Source organism: Garra rufa, chromosome 8 (genome assembly GCF_049309525.1).
Source record: "Garra rufa chromosome 8, GarRuf1.0, whole genome shotgun sequence".
Lineage (NCBI taxonomy): Eukaryota > Metazoa > Chordata > Actinopteri > Cypriniformes > Cyprinidae > Garra > Garra rufa.
In genome coordinates, this window is record NC_133368.1 from 37410332 (window position 1) to 37433868 (window position 23537).

The 23537-nt window shown below is 37.1% G+C and overlaps 3 protein-coding genes across 3 annotated transcripts in view; 1 reads left to right on the top strand and 2 right to left on the bottom strand.

The window, feature by feature from the left end:
- The window catches only part of caska (calcium/calmodulin-dependent serine protein kinase a), a 201281-nt gene that overhangs the window by 145676 nt on the left and 32068 nt on the right, over positions 1–23537 (top strand). Inside the window, exons 6-13 of the mRNA XM_073845095.1 lie at positions 11639–11741; positions 12144–12319; positions 13645–13767; positions 14345–14428; positions 14595–14694; positions 16944–16961; positions 17084–17205; positions 22256–22333. Of these exons, the coding sequence (XP_073701196.1) occupies positions 11639–11741; positions 12144–12319; positions 13645–13767; positions 14345–14428; positions 14595–14694; positions 16944–16961; positions 17084–17205; positions 22256–22333 (804 nt within the window). The remainder of the gene's footprint in view (positions 1–11638; positions 11742–12143; positions 12320–13644; positions 13768–14344; positions 14429–14594; positions 14695–16943; positions 16962–17083; positions 17206–22255; positions 22334–23537) is intronic.
- gpr82 (G protein-coupled receptor 82) lies at positions 1071–6788 on the bottom strand. The gene is made up of 2 exons (XM_073846387.1): positions 6725–6788; positions 1071–2821 (listed from the first exon to the last, which is right to left on the bottom strand). The coding sequence occupies exon 2, from the start codon at positions 2812–2814 to the stop codon at positions 1795–1797; it is 1020 nt and encodes a 339-aa protein (XP_073702488.1). The 5' UTR covers positions 2815–2821; positions 6725–6788; the 3' UTR covers positions 1071–1794.
- LOC141341082 (probable G-protein coupled receptor 34) lies at positions 8485–11017 on the bottom strand. The gene is made up of 2 exons (XM_073846227.1): positions 10888–11017; positions 8485–10772 (listed from the first exon to the last, which is right to left on the bottom strand). The coding sequence occupies exon 2, from the start codon at positions 10702–10704 to the stop codon at positions 9673–9675; it is 1032 nt and encodes a 343-aa protein (XP_073702328.1). The 5' UTR covers positions 10705–10772; positions 10888–11017; the 3' UTR covers positions 8485–9672.

The following is a 23537-nucleotide window of genomic DNA, read 5'->3' on the forward strand; positions in this document are numbered from 1 at the left end:
TGACTACAAATATACTTGCGCTACCTAAGACTGGTTTTGTGATCCAGGATCAGAAATATTCACCACAGTTTTCCAACATAAATAGATTTTTAGAGTACAGTATTTTGGTTTTAATTTTAGATGACTCAGAGTATATAATGCATTATATAAGCAATGTAAAGCACTTACCTTTCTAAATGCAGTCACTGATGTGTGTAACAGGCATCTGTAAATTGCTTTGTTTTGGACCAACTCCCTAGACTGGCTGTCTAAAGGAAGTGACGGTCTGTGCATGAGTGATGTACGCTCAGTCCTCTTTTGCGAGGTTCCTTTCGCAGAAGCACTTGCCTTTGACTGTAGATCTGCTGTGAGACTCTAAAATATGTTTATTTAATCATTACTTCACAAAGTAGTTCATAAACATTTTTTATAATATTGTTTAAATAATTGGCACAATCAGAAAATGTATTTTTTAGACACGAATATCATCTAGATAGAGTTTTTGTAAAACGTGTGGTTGCTTTTCAAGAAAGATTTTTAACTGTCACATACTGTATCTGCTATTTTATGTTTTTAGTCAAAGATGAGTTCTACTGTAAACTGGTTTGTCTCCTGACTTGCTAGAATACCTGTCAAGAATTTTTATTGGTCTCCTCACGACCTCTTGTGGCGCAACTGACACATCACAGTTTAAGTACTATACAAAACAAATGTTGAAATCAGGTAGACACCTATATTGATTTATTTTATTAATGCATTTTTTTAAAAGCATAAATTTTTGTAGTTTTAGCAGACAACAATACCTGAATGTGGATTACAGAGCTGTTTTGCCTTGTATGTTATATTGTTTTTTTGCTAAACAACCATAAGTTACATCTCTGAGTGGTTGAGTTACCATGAAAACAAAACAACAGCAAAAGAAAAAAATCTGAGTAAGAGTAATCTGAGCAACAGTACAGCAACTGTAATGCACCAATATATTCAACCGATTAAAAGGATAGTTCACCAAAAAATAGAAATTCTTTTAGTAATTAAAAGAAACCCTCATGTCATTCAAAACTCGTAAGATATTTTTGATGAAATCTGAGAGCTTTCTGACCCTGCATAGACAGCAACACAACTACCATGTTCAAGACCCAGAAAAGGTAGTAACCTGATGGTCTTACAGGTTTGGAATGACATGAGAGTGAGAAATTAATGTCAAAATTTAAATTTTTGGTTGGACTAACTCTTTAACCCATCAGATTAGTAAATGATAAGATTGGCCTTTATAACTCTGTTATATACTCTGGAAAGATGACTGTATGAAACAATACGTTTCTAGAAAGTGTTGAGTTTGTGACATATGAGGAACTGATAACCATCCCCTCTATAGCTGAACATTTTAAATGTGGGTGAAATCTCTGCAGAAAATATAGACAACCTACTTTAGGGAAAATGGTGGCTGTGACTTTAAATTGTAATGCAGTCTGACCATGCAAAGTATATACTGTGTGCCTGCAATATTTAATACTATAAATTAATAAATACAAAAGCAAAATGCCAACACAAAACCTTGCTGAAATAATCGTTTAGTTGGCATTCATACAGAAAAAGTTGTCAATACACTCTGTTGTAGTATGCAATGTATAAAAAGTATGTTAAAGTATGCTGAGGTACAACACTACAGTGTAAACTGGTGATATGTTTTGCTTCTGCCAAACAGTAATAATCACAAAACACAGTTCCCTGAGGTTACCATGTTTCACACCTTCCTGCACGCATCACACAGGAAATGCAAAGTTGCAAACCATTTTTTTTTCTAATTTTACTAAACTATGATGGTTGGTGGCTTAATTCAGTTTCATTTTTCTTTGGTTCTTCAGTGTGCTCTGTCACATTTATAGTATGTATGTGAGGTGTCTCCATGCTCTTGGAGATCTCAGGTTTGGGTTTGGCCCTGTTGTTGCGATTGGCCCGGCAGCAGCGTAAACGGAACACCAGCTGGAGGACGGGATGCAGGCAACAGCTGAGAGCTGCGATGAAGATGGTGAACGTTTTAATCCTGAACGCTTCCTGGCAGTTTTCATTGTTTGATGTTAATAAGACGAGTCTTTGCACATGGTAGGGTAGGAAGCAGAGTACAAACATTATGACCGAGGCCAGGATCTTCCTGCGAACCTTTAAACCTCCTCCGGGTCCAAATCCAGCACCGACTAGACTTCCTCCCCTTATTTTCTGCAGATGGAAAACCAGCAGGCTATAGCTGACCAACATCAAGCACAAAATGAAGAAGAATGTTGACACACCTAAGCTGTGGATAGTATTGAATTGATCTCGATAGAGAATGTAACTATTGACAACTTGGTCAAAGCAGGTCCCGGTAATTTGTAGGCTCAGTTTAAACCCCATGCTAGTTCCAACAACTGTGGTGACAACCAACCAGGTAGAAAAGCAGAGGATCCAACAAGACCGTGTATGTTTAAAGACCTGAAAAAATGCATAGGCTGGTTTTACCACTGTGGTATAGCGATTAACGCTGGTCCACAAAAGGAAACACATGTTGCAATAGAGGTTTATGTAGAAGCAAGAGAAAATGATCAGCTCTGCTGCATTGCAGGCTGGAGTTCCAGATTGCCAGTTGGTGTTTTCCTTGAGGTAGGCTATTCTGAAGAAAAAGCTGCAGCACATTAGAAGGTCTGATATCATTATGTTTAATGTGAAGATGATAGTTGGTGTCTTCTCTGATCTCCAAAGATCCACCAAGACTATTCCATTGGTTGGAAGGCCCAGGACAGCCATAACGAGATAGAGCCAAGGCAAGATTGTTGCATTGCTGTCTTCAGGTTTTATCATGCATCTGCTACAGAAATAGAGAAAGAAGGAAATGAAAACAAGAAACACACAGCTTCTCTTCTCTAAATAGAAAACTCTGTTTTCCTTATTAGTCAATAGGGCATATATAGTCTGCATATACAGTATCTCACAAACGTGGGTACAGCCCTCACATTTCAGCATATCTTCATTTTAGCATATCTTCTCAAGGGACAATACAAAAGAAATGAAACTTGGATACAATTTAGAGTAGTCAATATGAAGCTTGTATAGATTTACTGTCCTCTTAAAAATAAATAAACATACAGCCATTATTATCAAAATAGCTGGCAACAAAAGTGAGTACACCCTAAGTGATAACAGCAGTATGTTGTTTAACCATGCATTTGTTGTATAACCTGCTTGACGGGAACATACAAAGTTGCGTATCTTGTATTAGAGCAATTAAAATTTGGTGCTTTAAGTACAATTCTCTCATACTGACCACTGGATGTTCAACATGGCAAAGAACTCTCTGAGGCTTTGAGAATTAGAATTGTTGCTCTCCACAAAGTTGGCCAAAGCTGTTAGAGGTTCAGTAACTCCCTGAAACCGAGTTACACTACAGTGGTCAGGGTCATACAAAGGTTTTCCAAGATGGGTTCCATTCGGAACAGGCCTTGTAAGGGTCGATCAACGAAGTTGAGCACTCATTCTGTACGTCAGGTGCAGAACAAAAACAGATGCATGAGTGCTGCCAGCATTGCTTTAAAGGTTACAGAAGTAGAAGGTCAGCTTGTCAGTGCTTAGACCATATGCTGCACACTGCAACAAGTCAGCTTGCATAGGCGTTGCCCCAGAAGGAAGCCTCTTCTGAAGCTGGCTTATAAGAAAGCCCGCAAACAGTTTGCTGAAGACAACCTGTCCAAGAGCATGAACTATGAACTATGCCCTGTGGTCTGATGAGACTATAAGATAAACGTTTGGCTCAGATTGTGTCCAGCATGTGTGGCTATGTACCAAGAAAATTATATCTTGCCTACAGTCAAGCATGGTGGTGGTAGCATCATGGTCTGGGGAATGCTTATAAAATAAATATCAAGTCCAGACCTAAACCCTATTAAGGACCTGTGGGGCATCCTCAAGTCGGAAGTTGAAGAAGCACCATGTGTCTAACATCCAGCAGCTTGTGATGCCATTATAGAGTGGAAGAGGATCCCAGTAACAATATTGTGCAGCTCTGGTCAATTCCATGCCCAGGATGATTAAGACAGTGCCAGATATCAATGGTGCTAACACAAAATATTTACACTTAGGGTGTACTCACTTTTGTTGCCAGCTGTTTGGCAATAATGGCTGTATGTTGAGTAATTATCAGAGGACACTAAATCTATACTGCTATACAAGCTGCACATTGACTATTCTAAAATATATGCAATTTTCATTTCTATAGTATTGTCCCTTGCGAAGATATACTAAAATGGTTGCTGAAATGTGAGGGGTGTACTCACTTTGGGGCAGCCGTGGCCTAATGGTTAGAGAGTCAGACTTGTAACCCAAAGGTTGCGGGTTCGAGTCTCATGTCCGGCAGGGATTGTTGGTGGGGAAGGTGAATAACCAGCACTCTCTCCACCCTCAATACCACGACTGAGGTGAGTCCCTTGAGCAAGGCACCATACCCCCAACTGCTCCCTGGGCGCCACAGCAATGGCTGCCCACTGCTCCGGGTGTGTGTTCACTACTGTGTGTGTACTTGGATTGGTTAAATGCAGAGCACAAATTGCTAGTATGGGTCACCATACTTGGCTTCACTTCACCTCCTTTCCTTTCCTTTCCTTTTTCCTTTCCTTTTGTGAGATACTGTATATAGACCAGTGGTTTTCACACCCTGAGTCTTAAAAAAAAAAGGTTGCCAGAAGATTTAAGGAAAATGTATATATCTACTGTATGTAACACATTTCAAGACTCAAGGAAGAAGGAATCGGGAACCGAAAAAACGTAACTTTAATAACTAAATAAACAACAAAATGAAAGCAAGCGGCAGCCACCTCATGCCAGAATCCAATGTGTATTTGTGTTTGCGCTCTATGTATTTGAGTTAGCACTCTGTTGTTGAACGTTGTAGCTATTCACATATCTGTTGATTTCTGGAACACAATGGCCAATCAGAGGCGTTCCAGTTAGTCAGAATCCACTCACAGCTCAAACGAGTTTTTGTTTAAAGGGTTACTTCACCCCAAAATATAGATTTTGTCAGTACAAAATTGATTGTACTGGTGCGTACCAGGGTTTGGATGGCAGCGTTCACACTTAGTCAAGTGCCGCACTAACAAAGCAATTGCACCAGAGTTCATTTTAATTGAACCAAAACATGACAAGTGAACACACCCTTAAATCCATTATTTTGAACATTAATAGATTTTGAAAAGTATAACAGCAACTTTTGATTTAAGTGAACTTAAAATAATCTTCAAATAAACTATAAGATTAAATGTAGATTAATCTTTATTCAAACTACAAAAGTTAATCAGTGAGCAGAGCAGTGAGTGGTTTCTTTTTTCTTTTATACTTTGATTTACATCAATAACAGCAGTAGGTTTCACTGTAAAAGCAGTGCTGTCTGTTTAAAACCTGATGCACATGACGTGATGTGGGTCTGACTTACAAACAATTTTCTCTCGACTCTTTACAGTCATATGAGACATTTTAACTAATTTAGGACGAGGTCACTTACCAAACATGGGCATTAGGACAATTTTGTGTTTTTGATTTGTTGAAGCACAAAAGAGAACTCAGCGCGGAGTTTCTGTGCGCAGGTGCTGGATGACTGTTCAGAGACTTAATTAACTTTTAGACCAAATTAACATTTCTTTTGTGTCTTATCATGCTTGATATGTTTTCATAGTTAACACTAGCCAAAGGATGCCATGAAAAAAATAGATGCTATGGTCCTTTAGAAATCATTCTAATATGCTAATTTGGTGCTTAAGAAACTTTTTTTTTTTTTTTTTTTTTTTACTATACTGTAGGTCGTCTTTACAATGTGTTAACTAGTTTTTGCTCTTAGTATTATTTTGAACGTTTATGAAGCAAGGATGCAGTAAATTTAAGAAACAACAGTAAAGACATAATTTTAAATAACATTTCTGTTATTTTTTTTACTTTCTATTCATTGAAGAATCCTGCCTGAACTGCTGTAACCTTAACTCCCCAATAGTTTGGTGTTTTACAAACAACAGCCTTTATAATATTATGATTATGGATGCAAAGCATGGCAAGATTGCATCAGCGAAGAATAATAGTGGGTGAAAACCAAAAGTAAATGTTAGGGAATGTCAAGCACTTAGAAAGATTGTGTTCAAACAACACAGAAATACCACAGCAATATGACAGCAAACCCCTATATTCACCTTGAAGACATAAAATCACCCCTAAAACTGCAGTCACCACCCATTAAAGGGTGATAAAACTAACTACGCACTTCTGTGCTAAAATGTGACCTGAATAGTGTGAAAATCTGATTTCCTCCTCCAACACCTCAATGTAGAAACTTGCTTTATTACACCTTTTTTTTAATACAAGAAGTGTGTGTAAGTGTGCTTTGCTTTTTCTGTGTACGTACATGGTTGAACAACAAAATTTGACTTGGGTCATGTTAGACTCATTTTTATATTAATGACATTGATTCATTCCTGCGATAATTTGGTGATCATTTTTAGCCACAGAATACGTTTTTACTCTTACTGGTTAATAATGAAAAATGATGTCGCACAAACAAACCAAAATTCTGACCTGCTGTGTTTTAACAGGTTGATAGGAAATACACAAACTAACCTACAAAGTTACCACAGAAAATGTAAAGCAAATGCTGCAGAAACAAAAATAATTGCCATCATTGAGATCAGAGTCTTAACCCCTCCAGTGAGAAAATGTAAGATCCAAATCAGTTTACCTTTGATTATAGTCTGTACCATTGACTCCTGACGAATTGATTGTGATGTTTCCCTGCCCAAGCATGATGCTTATTCCTGTACACGTTGTCTTCTGAAACTCATGGTCATTACGTTTTACTTGTAGAATTGTGTGCGTGTGTTAGCTGTTTGTGGGTGGGGTGTGTGCTTCACATAGGAACTCTCTATGTTCGCTTCTGACCACATCCTGATAACATTTTTTTGGCACAGTTTGCACCAAACTCAAGCTTTCTTTCCTTTCACCTGATTTAATACTATCATTTTTAATCAATTTTGATCAATTAATGAATTAATAATCAATTAATAAATATCTAACTATAATATGACCGACATTAAAAAGATTAATCTTTTGTGTGTGCGTTTAAATATTTTTCAGTTCACAGTGAATAAGCCATTTTAAATGATTAAGCAGTTCTTATGTAAAAGCCTGTCACTTCCTATTATTTTGTGTTGCTAATATGAATTAGAAGGTGTGTTACCACTAGGGGGCACCCAAAGCCCTGTGCTTCTTTTTTTATTCCTGTGAACCCCCTATGATTTTCTCGTGGTATGGTGTGAAATATAGTAGGCCTATATGGGACATTTTATCAGTTGAATTGCTGTTAAATTACTGTTCTTGTATAAGTTTAATAGGTTTCTCCTATTTTTACACGGTATACACAGTGAATATAGTCCATTACAAATGATCACAGCTATTATTGCAGTACATAGAATTAGTGTAATTGCGATTAATCACATCTAAAATAAAGTACATAATATATGTGTGTGTACTGTATATATTTATGATGTATATATAAAAGTAATATTATGAAATATTGTTGCAATTAATAAGTATATATTTTTTTTAATATACTTTAAAATATAATTTATTTTTTTTGATGCAAAGTTGAATTTTCATCAGGTATTATTTCAGTCTTCAGTGTCACATGATCCTTCAGAAATCATTCTAATATGCTGATTTATTATTAGAATTATCAATGTTGGAAACAGTTGTGCTGCTTAATATATTTTTTTTAAGCCTGATACTTTTTTCGGAATTCTTTGGTGAATGAAAAGTTAAAAAGAAACAGCATTTTTTCAAAATAGATATATTTTCTAACAATCTAAGTTCTTTGCTATTTCTTTTTATCAATTTAACACATCCTTGCTGAATGAAAGTATTAATTTCTTTCAAAGAGAGAAAGAAAGAAAAAAAGGTTTTTGAACAAGGTGTTTATTGTTACAAAAGTTTTTTGTTTTAATAAATATTGTTCTTTTTACTGTTTTATTTATCAAGGAATCCTGAAAGAAGTATCACAGGTTCCAAAAAAATATTAAGCGCACAAATGTTTTCAACACTGATAATAAATCAACATATTAGTATGGTTTCTCATACTGACACTGTATACTGGAGTAATGATGCTGAATATTCAGCTTTGCATCACAGGAATACATTATATCTTAAAATATATTAAAATTCAAGACCACTATTGTAAAACATTTCACAATATAACAGATTTAATTTGTATTTTTAATCGAATAAACAGCCTTGATGAGCAGAAGTCTCCTTTTAAAAAGCATTAAAAATCTCACTGATCCAAAACTTTTGAGCAGCAGTGTACATTATATGAATAAAAATATATGCATGTAAATACATTTAAATATTTTCCAAATATATAATGTATGTGTGTGTCTTTATATATAAATAATAAATATACACAGTACACGCATATATAAATAACCTTTTATTTTGCATGCGATTAATCATTGCCCAGCACTACATAGAATATGTTTGTTCTTAGAAAAGGACAGTAAGAAACTAGAATGTATTCATGTGAGGAATTTCGCATACAAAATAACATAAATGAATTACATCCTTAGCTATGTACAGAAACAATGCAAACACAATTACAACACCGTCAGTTAAATGGAGTAATGTTAACTAACACTTTACAATAAGGTTCAGTTTGTTAACATTAGTTGATGCCTTGGGTATGATGTACTAACAGTAAACTATTCTTTCACCTACATTTAATAATATTGGTTAATGTTAGTTTTTCACATTTTTCACATTTCAAGCTGTATGCTTTAAAATGAGTTATAATAAACAAACATGAATTATCAATAAACAATAGTATACTTTATAAATTAATTTTCAGTGTTTTTTAATTATTTATTTAATCTAGATGAATGCATGCTTTAAAATGTTGTTTATTGATAGTTCATGATGCACTAAATAATGTCAAAGGGCCTGTTAACTGTTTTTTCATGATCATTTCATCAAAATGTAGTGTATATCGAAAGTAAATCCACAGATATGCTCTGCACTGTTCACAACACAATACGGCGTTTCCTTTAAAGGGGCTATATGCAACTTTTCCCCCAAAATAAACGTAACAATAGCCTTTTTATTTGACCATTTATGACTCAAACATCTCCTGATGAGCATACTGACACCTTGTCAGCTCACAGTGGGTGCACCTATAAGCCTGTATCCTACTTTTCCTATTTTTTGTCGGGTCGGATTTTTCGCGCGCTGTCTGCGGATGTGACGTCAAACGCGTTCATGTTAAACGTTTCAGATCACTCTGCCACCACCGCTAGTCAGCAATTAGCCTATTATTGCAAACAAACTTAGTTTCTCAAACAATATATGTATTTGACTGTTCTTACCTCTGTAAACATAATGTTGACTTCTTTGCAGCGGATAACTTGTGAAGTTTGCACGTAAGAAAAGAAAGAAAGAGCAGTTCCGTTTTTTGGCCACAGGTGTCAGTCGTGAGTTTAAATTTCAGAAAATTGCATATAGCCCCTTTAACTTTTCTGTACACGTTTAAATATTGTCACATTATTTAATAAGCACACACACACACACACACACACACACACTTAGGACATGGTTTATATGTTTTAAGAATTCTCACAGCAACCCTCTAACTGTGGTGTTTTTTTAAGGTTTGACGTCCTGAGCGTTTGTCATAGGCACCACTGCACTGATATTTGGCAGCTCTTGTGGAGTGTCAGTAGAACTGATCAGTCTTCTGGCATTTTGCTGACAGAAGCTATTACAGATGATCTTCAGCATCACTTTGCGAATAGAACTACAGAACAAAAAGTACATGACTGGATCCAGACAGCTATTAAAGGCAGACAGTAGCAGAACTACTTCATTGGTTTTATCCAACACATTTATCCACTCGCAAGAGGTGTCTTTTGCTAGCTGTGACATGATATAGAAAATCCTTACAGAGTGGTAGGGCACAAAACATATTGTGAAGAGGAGGAGCACAAAGAAGGACTTCCATGCTGTTTTGTTGTACTTGGCAGCATTTGGGAAATCCGGTTTATCTTTGGAGGTTGTTAGGAGCTTCAATCCGATCTTTCCGTAGGAGATTACCAACGCACCATAGACCAGCCAAAACATACCCACGGTGGCAAAGTTCAAATAGGCTTTCCATTTGGAGTCATACATTTTTTTATATTGGAAGCACTTTTGGGATTCACCGCGCTCTGCATTCAGGAAAATGAGGCAAACGCCACAAGTAAGCGCCACAGCCCAGATGACAGCGCAGAGAAGCACGCTCCATCGGCTATGCAGGAACAGCTTCCTGCAGGACGACCTCTGGAACTTCAAATAACGATCGACACTAATTAATCCCAGTAGGACTATACTAATGTACATGTTCACATAAAAGACAATGCCCACTATCCTGCACAGTAATGGCGGCAGCACCCACCGGTCACTGTTGGAATGGTACACCACTCGGAAAGGCAGGCAGATCACAAGAAGTAAGTCAGCCAGAGCCAGGTTAATGAGGAAAATGCGAACAGAGTTTTTCTTCGGATGTACTCGCAGAAACACCCAGAGAGCCAGCAGGTTTCCAGACAACCCAAACAGGAAAAAGAGTGCATAGAAAATAGCCAGCGGGACCTGCAAGCTGGTGTTGTCCGTCTGGCAGTTTTCCTGGGGAATTTTCGACATGGTGGTCGGCGGAGCAATGGGGAAAAATTGATGATTGTTTTTTGTAATTGCATGTGTATATATCAGACCTTAGGAAAAAACAAAAATAGCAGACGTCATTATAATGCTTGGCAAAGATATTTACGTTTTAATGCCTTGCAATAGAATGTCTGATACGCATTAGGTAATTGAAGAGTGGCTTACCTTGTAAATTTTGTCCATCAGAGAACTTCTCTGTTGTGAGTTTCTTTGTGAATGTTGCTATCTAATCTCAATTTTGATCTGTCTTTGCAGACTTCCTTTTTAAAGAAGCTCTTCCTTTTTTAGCTCTTCTAAACTTTTGCTTACCTCAAAGCGCAGCTGTGCACCACTTAGCATTAAAATGGCATGCAGGCTCTTTTAAAGGGGGAAAGCTTGTGTCAAAACCACATTTCAACTCCACCTTGTCACGTGGTCAACGAAACAAATAGATGAAAGCTGTTGAATTTATTTAAGTGTGATATTATTTTGACAGTGTTTCACTCATGGGTGATATTCCACTTGTTGAGCTTTGATAATTCCACATACAGAAACTTCAAACAACATTACTTCACTTAAATATCTGGTTTAGATTTTGTTTAAATTAAAATTAAATAAATAAGGAGTAGTCTTTCCTCATTATTTATTGATATATGGAGGTTCCGCTGTGAAGCAAAATACTCAGAATCACTTTACATCAATAATTCTAGCACATTAAATATTATAATGTTGTTGGACAAAAACACACACACACATATATATAGAGAGAAGTTTCACTTCCTTTCTAATAAATGTCTGTTTATTTAAACGCACATACTTATTTACATTTCAGACTTGCACATAACATAACTGTAAATGACTACATAACTGTAATTACATGTGTGGTCTGTACAGCAGAGTAACATGTCTTTTTTTTTTCTTTCTTTCTTTTTTGTAGCCTCATTGTGTGTTGCTGGCATCAAAGGAGAACTCTGCTCCAGTGAAACTCGGTGGCTTTGGTGTGGCTATACAGCTAGGAGAGTCCGGATTAGTGGCTGGAGGTACATGGAAAAAATCCTGTTAGAACACATGGACACTTGCAAGGGGCTTCAGTGCATGCGTAGAAAAACTTTTAGTCAACATAATTTGAAGCATGTAATGAAGCACCAACTTCTTAGGAAATAACATGATATTTTCATATATTTTGGCTTGGAGAACTGAAACTCTACAGACTAATGCATTCATGCATTCAGTTCCTAATTGTATGTGTAGGACATAACTCTCACTCAGTATCACTTCATAAATTGAGTCTTTTGAAGCATTCAGGCAATTATTTTGTTCTGATTAATCAGCTTTTTGTCACTAATGCTGTTTGTGAGTGCATGATTGTGCTTAATTGTTCAAGTCTTGTTCTCTATGTATTTGAATGGATGCTCAAATGTGACGTGTTGTCTGTGCTGCAGGCCGGGTGGGCACTCCGCACTTCATGGCCCCTGAGGTGGTGAAAAGAGAACCATATGGGAAACCTGTGGATGTTTGGGGCTGTGGAGTCATCCTCTTCATCCTCCTGAGTGGCTGCCTGCCCTTCTATGGCACCAGAGAGCGCCTGTTTGAAGCAATCATTAAAGGAAAATATAAGGTAGAAGTTTTATAACAAAGTCTGGTAAGATTAAATAAAGTTTTTCAAGACACTTTAGTGGACCTTTAAAGGGTTAGTTCACCCAAAATGAAAATTCTGTCATTAATTACCCACCCTCATGTTGTTCCAAACCCAAGACCTTTGTTTGTCTTCGGAACACAAATTAAGATATTTTTTGATGAAATCCAAGAGCTCTCAGACCCTCCATAGACAGCAAGGGTCCTTCCATGTTCAAGGCCTAGAAAGCTACTAAGAACATCAATAAAATAGTTATGTGACATCAGTGGTTTAATCGTAATTTTATGAAGCTATGAGAATACTTTTTTGGGAAGGGAAAAAAACTTCTTCTCCTCTTCACCACACTAGCGCCATTTTGGAGAGTATCACAGTGTATGCACATGCTTTCCTCTAAACATAAACAAATCGTGGTGCACACGTTTTCTACATCATGTGTTGTTTACATGGAGGAAAGTGCTGCATTCGTCGTGATACTGATGCAGAGGAGATGAATTGTTGACTAAATTTGTTATTTGTTGGGGGTTTTGCACCCACGTAGCTTCTGGTAGCTTTCTTGGTACCTTTCTGGAAGGACCCTTGCTGTCTATGGAGGGTCAGAGAGGATGGATTTGATCAAAAATATCTTAATTTGTTTTCCAAAGATGAACAGGGTCTTATGGGTTTGGAAGAACATAAGGGTGAGTAATTAATGACAGAATTAAAATTTTTGGGTGAACTCAGCTTTAAGACGGTTACATAAAACACACAGATCACTTCCAAAAATCAACAGTCCAGCATTTGGTCTATCCCTTTCTCACCAGTGCATTTGAGCCGGTGTCCAATATGGCTCCTTTGCATTTGTCTACCTGAATAAAGACATTTTAAGACAAAAATTTGGCTTCACACTTACCTGATTGGCCTAATCAAATCAGGAACCACTAACATCAGATAATTTTATCACCACATAAACTTTGAAAACAACTTCAGTTAGTTTCGGTTCTCTAATTTGGTCGGAGAGATAAGATTTGTTTATAGTCTGAATTTTTTTATTCAAATAATGGGTAAAGTAAGTTTAATTATTAGTCAGCTTTCAACACAGTTTAAAGTGGATGGTGATTTTAGATGTATCATAAAAGTGCACCACACTAGACCAACATTTCAAGTGTTCTGAAGCCATATGCTGAGCTTTGTGTGATGAACAGACGGAAATTTAAGTCATTCGTACTAAGTGTCATCAGGTTCTGAGCACTGGTGCCAAAATAATTTTGTTAGAAAAGTTGTAACAGAGAATCTGGATTTGTCCATTTATGTATGTGTTTGTTGTACAGATGAATCCCCGACAGTGGGGCCAAATCTCAGAGAGTGCCAAAGACCTGGTACGCCGTATGCTGATGCTGGACCCTGCAGAGAGGATCACAGTGTATGAAGCTCTCAACCACCCCTGGCTCAAGGTATCAGCAGCACTCAAGAAAAATCTGCTTACTGATCTCACTGATGTTTTTCATGTATTAAGCTGACCCTGGACCACAAAACCAGTCATAAGGGTACATTTTTTGAAATTGAGATTTATATATAAAGTGAACTCTGATGTATGGTTGGTTAGGATAGGCTGAGATACAACTATTTGAAAATCTGGAATCTGAGGGTGCAAAAAAATGAAAAGTCCTAAATGAAGTCCTTAGCAATGCATATTACTAATCAAAAATTATGTCTTGAAATATTTACGGTAGGAAATTTACAAAATATCTTCATGAAACATGATCTTTAATATCCTAATAATTTTTGGCATAAAAGATAAATCAATCATTGTGACCCATACTTTGTATTTTTGGCTATTTCTACAAATATACCCATGCTACTTAAGACTGGTTTTGTGGTCCAGGGTCACATATATGCATAAAATGATGATAAAATTAATTTGGAAGCAAACATTAAATATATATACTGTATATTTTCCAGAGCTTTAAAGGTTTTAATAGACTTAAATGGGATGAATAAGCACCATTTTAAGTGTGCATTTTGTTTTAGGAGAGAGACCGATATGCCTACAAGATCCACCTTCCTGAGACAGTCGAGCAGCTGAGGAAGTTCAATGCCAGGAGGAAGCTGAAAGTGAGGCATCAGCACTTTACAGTCTCACCATGTTGCTTTAGCAGCTGCTCTCGTGCACAATTCAAGTGAATGTCCTGCTGTGTAAAATAAAGACCACAAATAAAAATTAGGGCAGCCTCAGGAAATTGACGTACAAGAGTTGATTCATATCTGTGTGGTTTGACAGGGTGCAGTGCTTGCCGCCGTTTCCAGTCACAAGTTCAACTCTTTCTATGGAGACCCACCAGAAGAACTGCCTGATTTCTCTGAAGACCCTACTTCCTCAGGTACTACAGCAACATCAGCTGCCACCCACTCTGTCTTCCTGAAGAGATGTTTTGTGAGATTTGTCTCTCATAACAGTGTTTTGGTTACTTTGATGGTATCTTTCTCACAGAGAAAGTGATGAAGCTTCTTAGTAGCATGCTGAGACAAGCTTCACAGTCAGTATGGCCCACCATACTAGGCCCACCTTTTTTCTGTGCCAAGGCACAGTTTTGATAAGTAAAAAATCATCACTAAGCACTTAAAAAAGGAAGAAAGATTACTGAAAAATATGCTAATGGTTTAGTTTAGAGTCTGGTTCATGTTTCAGGTTAATTTTCGCATATCATTTGTGGTTACGTTCCTCTTTTTCTGCAACACTTAACACAGGGTATAATGTGTCACATATTTTTTCACAAACATATTCTTTAAAATATACACTCTCAGAAAAAGCTGTCACTGCAGCAGTACCCATAAGCTAAAAGATACATCTTTCTACCTTACTTACACCTAACGGGTACATTTTAGTTACCATATATAAGGGTACCGCTTTAGTGACAGTTTTGTACCTGTTTTTGATAGTGTGCCGAAAATATCATTTGAATGTAAATTTGTGAGTAGTTATTCACAAACTTCTTTAACTGATTGTTTTAAGAGTGTGGGTAGGGCTGGGTATCGTTCCAAAATGTTCGATACCGATACCCTGAATTTGATACCGGTTCCGAACGATACTTTTTTCGATACTTTTATTTTAAGAAATGTATTTTAACAAGATTACAACACTTTTTCAGGATGTTTGTGACACTTTCACATCAGGCTTATCTCTAAGACCAATAAACAAAGGAACAAAAGCACAAAATGAACAAAGTGTAGTTAACACAATATATCAGTGAATGTTTTTTAATAAAGTTCAAGCAGTTTTAACTCAATCAGATTTAAGTATTTGTGAGGCTCACTGCTGCTTAAAGGTTTAGTTCACCCAAAAATTTAAATTCTGTCATTAATTATTTACAAATGAAGATATTTTGGATTTAATCCAAGCGCTTTCTGATCCTCCCATAGATAAATCTTTGAATAAAGTTATTTTTGTTTACTTTGCACACAGAAGTATTCTCGCAGCTTCATATAATTATGATTGAACCACTTATATCACATTGACTTATTTTGACCATGTTTTTGGTTCCTTTCTGGGCATTGAAAATACATATCCAGTAAATATAGGAGGATCAGAAAGCTCTTTGATTAAATCCAAATGATCTTCATTTGTGTTCTGAAGATAAACAAAGGTCTTATGTGTTTGGAACAACATTAGGGTGAGTTATTAATGACAGAATTTATTTTTTTTGGTGAACTAACCTTTTAAGATCACCTGAAATCACTCAACAGTTCTTCTTCAGAAAAATTAGCATGTAGCACCGATATTGATTCTTCATGGTCGATTTTGATTGCCGATGTTTTACAAGCAAATGGGCTGATTCTGAAAGCCTTTTTAATTAAATTTTTTTTACTTTTGGTTTCGTTTTAACAATCCCGCGAAACTCGGCGGTGATGAGCGTGCATTCTACAATACAAGAGATTACTTTAACAAAACCTTTTGAATGTGGGGGGACACAAACAGGATATTGAAAAGCGTGTCCCCAGTGAAAATTATGCCCCTGCGTGAGTGCAACTCATTTGATGTGCATGTATGTCACGTTGTACCTATACTGAGACTATATTGAGACCGAGGCGCCAGAATTGTATCCGACAGAATGTGTCAGGTGTTTTCTCATATTTGACGTGTTACCAGTCTTGGACGCGATAACCTTTTTACAAATATTGCATCGCACGGTCAATATTGCTGTCAATATTGGCATAATGTAGCAATACTTTTGATCGCTTAAACATCGTTTGCGTTAAATTTAGTGTACATTACAGCCTCACATTGACAAGCTCTGGGCGAGTGGGCGTAACTGCCGTAAACTATTGATTTTCAAGGCAGCCTCTCCGCAGCTAATCACCAGCATTTGATCCGGGCACGTTAAAGATGCCGCACGTTTTCTAGCTGACTGACATTGACAAGATTATACCCTTTCGTATCGAAATTTGGTACCGAACGAAAATGATTTTTCCGATACTCGATAGTATCGAGACAATTCGGTCGGTGCTTAAAAAGTATCGAACTCGATACCCAGCCCTAAGTGTGGGTGAATCCAATCTATATTCGCATCACAATCATCTCTGTGGTGTTAAATATTGCTTGTTGCTTGTTTCTATGCTTGCCACCCTGCAGGACTACTAGCAGCGGAAAGTAGGTGTCCCCGTCATCCCTTACGAAGTGTTTGCCTGCTTCTTTTAAATTAAGTTAATGCTTTTCCTGAGTATTTAAAAGTCACAGTGTGTGGTCAATTGTGTTTGTGTGTGCACGTAAAGGGGCTGTGTCACAAGTGCTAGACAGTTTGGAGGAAATCCACGCGCTGACGGACTGCAGTGAGAAAGACCTGGACTTTCTACACAGCGTCTTCCAGGACCATCACCTCCACACACTGCTTGATGTAAGAGACTGTCGCATACAGGCAGACACACACATATACACCCCCATAAATTTCTTCCATCGTTAAACCTCAGAATCTGATGTGTTAAGATGCTGTTACGTCTTGTTACATTATCTTGCTTTGAACTTTTCAGAAGAAAATGTCACATCTTCTTTCCTTTATGGTATTGATGAATCAGCAACAACTTAGTCTCAGCCTTGGACCATTCACAAACTTTCCGATGCATATTACATACAAAAATGGCAAAGGTTCACTGAAACTGCTGTTCCAATCTGATCAACTGGCTTTACGCAATTTCTGGGGATGTCAGGTTGTTTTTTGAATTTTATGAAGCTTAATTTTATGAAGCTCCAAAAATATTTTTTGTGCGCAAAGAAAACAAAAACGACTTAATTCAACAATTTCTTGAATTCATTTCCAAGAAAATGTTTGTTCGGATAGATCGTTTTAATGAACCAGTTCAAAAAATGATTCAGGGGTTATTTTACAGTGGAACTGGTTCATGTTGTCCACAAATTTGAATGCTACACGACAGAATAGATCAGTACGTGATTGAGGGTCTTGATCTTAAGTAAATGCTATTTTTTAATCTATCAGCCAATAATAATTCTGAAAGAAAACGCCAATAGCACAGATCAGTGGCTGAGAGTGCATCTGATTGACAGATAAACCACAAGCTCTTATATCAGTGTTGTTAATGTTCTGGTTATCTGTTTCATTGCTGAGCTGTGGGCTATGACTAATTTCATGGGCAACTCATTGCCGTTACAGTAAACTCATTGTCACACTCTCCGAGGAGCGATTTGTGTGTAATTCCATACCAGTAGTAATACAGTGACTTCTGTAGTGAGCTGCTAACAGCCTACTTCCATAATCATTAGTCTTCCACCACCCAAACAAAAAGCCCTTCATGTTACAGATAATAATCTACTTAAACTAACTTAGTTTTATTTTTTTGGTTACAACACCTGATCAATCACCAAATGCCAGTAGACAAATTTTTGCTTATTTGTGACCCTTCACCAAAAACCAGCCCTAAGTAGCACAAGTATATTTGTACCAATAGCCAACAATACATTGTATGCGTCAAAGTTTTCTTTTATGCCAAAAATCATTAGGATATTAAAGGTGTCATAGGATGCCAAACTCACTTTTACATGTTGTTTGAACATAAGTGTGTGTTGGCAGTGTGTGAACACAACCACCCTACAATGATAAAAATCCACCCAGTGTTTTTTTTTGGATCTTTTAATCTTTAAAAGAAATATACCCTTTTTCAAATATACCCTTTTCTCAGCTTCTTGTCGGTGTGATGTCACACTGACAGAGGCCGCTCCTATGATAGTTGATTGACACAGCCATTCTACCTTAGATCTGAGCCGCTGAAGACGCAGAGGATTCACGTTACACGTCACGATCCCCAATCTACATAAATGTGTCTATGTTTGTGCAAATCATTCGTGATGCAGCTTCACTTGCAGAAGAAGTGCGTATAAGGGTTTTTTATGCATCTTTGCAAATGGTCTTTCTTAATAATGTGCTAGTTAGCAAGTTTCAAAGCTAAACGAACCTAAATGCAGCTAAAGTACAGCTGGTCACCCCACAGCAGAGAGGGGCGGGGCGAGCAGAGCTCATTAACATTTAAAGGAACATGCAACAGAATGGCTCAATCTAAAAAGGGCTGATTTTAACAAGGTAAAAAGAGTTTTTTTACACTATCACTGAGAAATTTTAACCAATGTATGTTATAGACTTCTCATTAAGACCCTAAAGCAGGGGTCCCCAAACTAAGGCCCGGGGGCCGAATGCGGCCCGCCCCCACATTTGGACCGGCCCTCTGAACAATGCCAGTAAAAATGTCATTTTAAATACATGTTTTACTTATATCATGTCGGTATTTGATAATAGAGGTTGGCTTTCAAACTAAAATTTCCCTTAGTTATTAACATAGCCTAATTATTTGTTAAATTCACCAACAGAATGGTACATTCAACATAATGCGTCATCGTGATTGAACAGGTGCAAAAGCAAGACTTCACTCATCTCCCAGTTACCCAAAATTTTTCAGCTGAGAAACCAGTGGCCCCATTCCCAGTTGAAAAGCCTGTGGAAGCGCTGAAAATGCTGAAGGCGGAGTTTGACGTTTGTTAAAAAACACATTGGACCAACACCAGCAGATGACATTGCACCCCAAATCATCAAGGAACTTGAGCTACGAGCTTCTCCACCCTTCCATCAGACTCCAGGACCTTGGTTTCCAAATGAAATACAAAACTTGCTCTCATCTGAAAAGAGGACCACTGGGCAATAGTCCATTTCTTCTTCTCCCTAGCCCAGGTATGATGCCTTTGATGTTGTCTGTGGTTCAGGAGTGGCTTAACAAGAGGAATATGACAACTGTAGCCAAATTCCTTGACACGTCTGTGTGTGGTGCCTCTTGATGTCTTGACCCCAGCCTCAGCCCATTCCTTGTGAAGTTCACCCAAATTCTTGAATCGATTTTGCTTGACAAGCCTCTCAAGGCTGCGGTTCTCTCGGTTGGTTGTGCATCTTTTTCTTCTACACTTTTTCCTTCCATTCAGCTTTTTGTTAACATGCTTGGATACAGCACTCTGTGAACAGCCAGCTTCTTTGGCAATGAATGTTTGTGGCTTACCCTCTTTGTGAAGGGTGTCAATGCTTGTTCTTCCGGACAACTGTCAGATCAGCAGTCTTCCCCATGATTGTGTAGCCTAGTGAACCAAACTGAGAGACTATTTTGAAGGCTCAGGAAACCTTTTCAGGTGTTTTGAGTTGATTAGCTGATCGGCATGCCACCATATTCTAATTTGTTGAGATAGTTAAATGTGAGCCAAATCATCACAATTAAAAGAACCAAAGTCTTAGACTACTTCAGTCTGTGTGCATTAAATTTATTTAATACACAAGTTTCACAATTTGCGTTGAATTACTGAAATAAATGAACTTTTCCATGACATTCTAATTTATTGAGATGCACCTGTATATCTTTTAAAAAGAAATGATCATTTGTCTGTGTGGTTCATAACAAAATAATAAACTATTCTACCATTAAAAGGTATAATACATACAGGTAAAATCATAATAAAATAATAATAATAATAATAGTCAGTCCGGCCCATGGAATTTTCTTTTATAAACCGACCCGGCCCCCCATTAAAGAAAAGAAAATTATGTGGCCCTCTCAGAAAAACGTTTGGGGACCCCTGCCCTAAAGAATCATATCAACTTATGGAAAATGGGCATCCGATGACCCCTTTAAGTAAAGATCGTGTTCCATGAAGATATTTTGTAAATTTCCAACCGTAAATATATAAAAACGTAATTTTTGATTGGTAATATGCGTCGCTAAAAACTTCATTTGGACAACTTGAAAGGTGATTTTTTTATTTGTTTTATTTTTTTATTTTTTTGCACCCTCAGATTCCAGATTTTCAAATAGTAGTAATATTGTCCAACCCTAACAAACCATACATTGATGGAAAGCGTATTTATTCAGCTTTCAGATGATGAATAAATCTCAATTTCAAAAAATGTATGACTGGTGTTGTGGTCCAGGGTCACATTTGAGAACTCAATGGACTTTCATTCATTGTGCTTTGTTCATTCATTCCATTTTTCAATGCGTGTTCAAGCACACACATCGCAAAAGTCTTTCAGTATTATGGCGTTATGTGGTTTTTGTGTGTGTGAATAAGTGCAGCTGTGGGCTCTCCCCACTTTCTCTATGTTTGTGTGTGAGTGCGTATGTGAACCAAGGCCTCTATAGAGAGTCGTACAGCTCGGTACAACCCAGTGTGGATGATGGGGCCTGTCTCCATAGCCACAGGCCAGAGGAAAGCAGAGAGGAGGGCACGCCCCCTTATACCAGTGCTCTGTGGGTAAGATTATCACCAGGAGGCTGTGAATGCATGTCGTCCCATTGAGAACTCAACTCCTACCCTGAATAGGGAGGGAAACAATAGCACCTATTGTCAGCCTCCATACTTTTTCACTGTTGCGGCTCCAGCAGTATCTGTCTATCAGAAGAGCTGCTTCAGACTTTGCCATCCTCTCCATTCAAGCTCTATGTGTAACTCTACCTTCATGAGGGTTGAGATCCTATCAGGACCAACTTTGTCTGGAGTTTTAACTTTGGTTTTTCTTTGGATGTGGTGAGTAACCTAGGGTGCTTTCTTAGCCGAACTTTCTTCCTCGTTGCTGGAGGTGTAGCAATTTTTTGCTTCGTCATTCTGTAAGCTCTGTTCTTTTTGTGTCATGTTGTGAAATGCAGGTTATATAAAAAACTGATACCCTGTGCACAGCACTCACAAGTAGCATGCAATACATGTGTTATATATGTGTGAACATGTTTTTTTTCTTATGACCTGGTTTGTCCTGTGAGTCAAGTCTCTGAAGAACCACGTCTTAGCGGATGTGGTTTGCAAGAACATTTATATTCAAGTAACTGAACACAGCTGCAGCTGACTGATGTGTACCTGCAGAACACTGGATACATGGAAAACATCTGTTAATACAGTTGAAGTCAAAAGTTTACATACACCTTGCAGAATGGTCTTTGGTTTTTCAGCATTTTTGTGTATTTGAACTATTTCCAACAATGACTGTATGATTTTGAGATCCATCTTTTCACACTGAGGACAACTGAGGGACTCATATGCAGCTATTACAGAAGGTTCAAGCGCTTACTGATGCTTCAGAAGGAAAAGTGATGCTTATGATTAACATTTTTCCGGAGAAACTATAACCTGTTGCATGCAGCTGTTCAGTTGTGATGTAAATTTGTTGGCTCTAAACAAAATGTTTGTGTGGATGAGAAAAGGTTTACTTCTTATTGATTCTACTCTACTCAAGAAGCTAAATTACACAACATATTGGCTTGTTATTAAACATTGATTATAATGTTATATTGTGTTTGTTTTGAGCAAGGATGAATTTTAAAGGATCCTGATCTGTCCTTGCATGCTGCAGTGTTTTTAACAGAGCAAAGAAATCTTGTGATTGTTCATTTATCTTATTCTCCCTTTTTCAGCTGTACGACAAGATAAACACTAAGTCTTCACCACAAATCAGGAATCCTGCTAGTGACGCAGTTCAGAGAGCCAAAGAGGTGAGTGCAGGCTACAGTTACAGGAAGATGCCTTTGTTGTTATAAAATTATGAGGGCCACAGAAGTTCACAGCATAAGTTTAATTAAACTTCATTGTTGTGTTTGAATTAATCATTGATTAAAAAAAAACTCTACCAGGACTATTTATTTTTTCTACTACTCTAAATAATCTCTAATCAATATCTTTGACAAGAAAGTATGTTAATGTGACTCAGAATTGAGTGGAACAATATTTGTCGATGGATTGTCTTGTTTCTGCTATCTTGGATGTGTTAATTCAGAATGACAATAGAATTTTTGGTGTGTGTTCTCATTTTAACTACTATTCTGTCCAGTCTGTGTTTAGAAAAGACTCACTGCATGACCTACTCACTCCTTTGCTTGTCTAGAAACAGAATTTCCTCACTGCATATTTCTGTCTTGGTTTTTTCACTTCTGCTATGTGACTGTAGTTCAGTGCACAAGAGTTTTTAGAGAATCAGTCATGTATAAAACAGGAAATGCACTAAATTGTCATAACTAAAGTCCAATTACATGCAACAAAAAGATGTGATATTTTTTGCTTTGTATGCAAATGTAAGCTTTTCAAATAGAAAATCAGTTATAGACATTATTCTTTAAGGTATTTATTTGTGGTCATTAACTCATTATGGGCCAGTTTGTCTTTTATTTACTCTATGCCCTCTATGTTTGTTATGAATTTATATGGGCAATTCTACAGAATTGGTGCAAACTGCTGTCCCACAACTAAAAAACACATTTAAAAAGCATTTAAGTATTCAAATCTTAAATGTTTACTTAGATCCTTCTATTATCTATTGAATCCCACAGTAATAATTAAAATATCAGTAAGCTTATAAAATCATCATTTATTTGGTGCTTTCAGTTAGGAGGTGGCTGTCCCGAATCCTAACCCCCTAAATTTCAACTTATGAAAATTATATTGAAATCGTTTTTACATTTTTTCCATAGTTTTTTTTTTTTTTCAAAAGTATCTATTTTGATTCTTTTAAAAATATTTATTTTCTAAAAAAAAAAAAAAGTGTCCCGCATTTTTCATGTCACTACCGAAACAGTGCATGTTTTAGTCCTTTGACTAAGACTGATTTTAACTACACCCCAAAATATTTAATCAGGAAATATTCATGTGCCCCCCTTTCTCATCGTTTTGAGATAAATGTGTTCAAAAGTGTGTACCTTTAAG

Coding starts and splice junctions, on each gene's coding strand:
- gpr82 (XM_073846387.1), bottom strand. CDS start 2,814: ATGATAAAACCTGAAGACAGCAATGCAACAATCTTGCCTTGGCTCTAT.
- LOC141341082 (XM_073846227.1), bottom strand. CDS start 10,704: ATGTCGAAAATTCCCCAGGAAAACTGCCAGACGGACAACACCAGCTTG.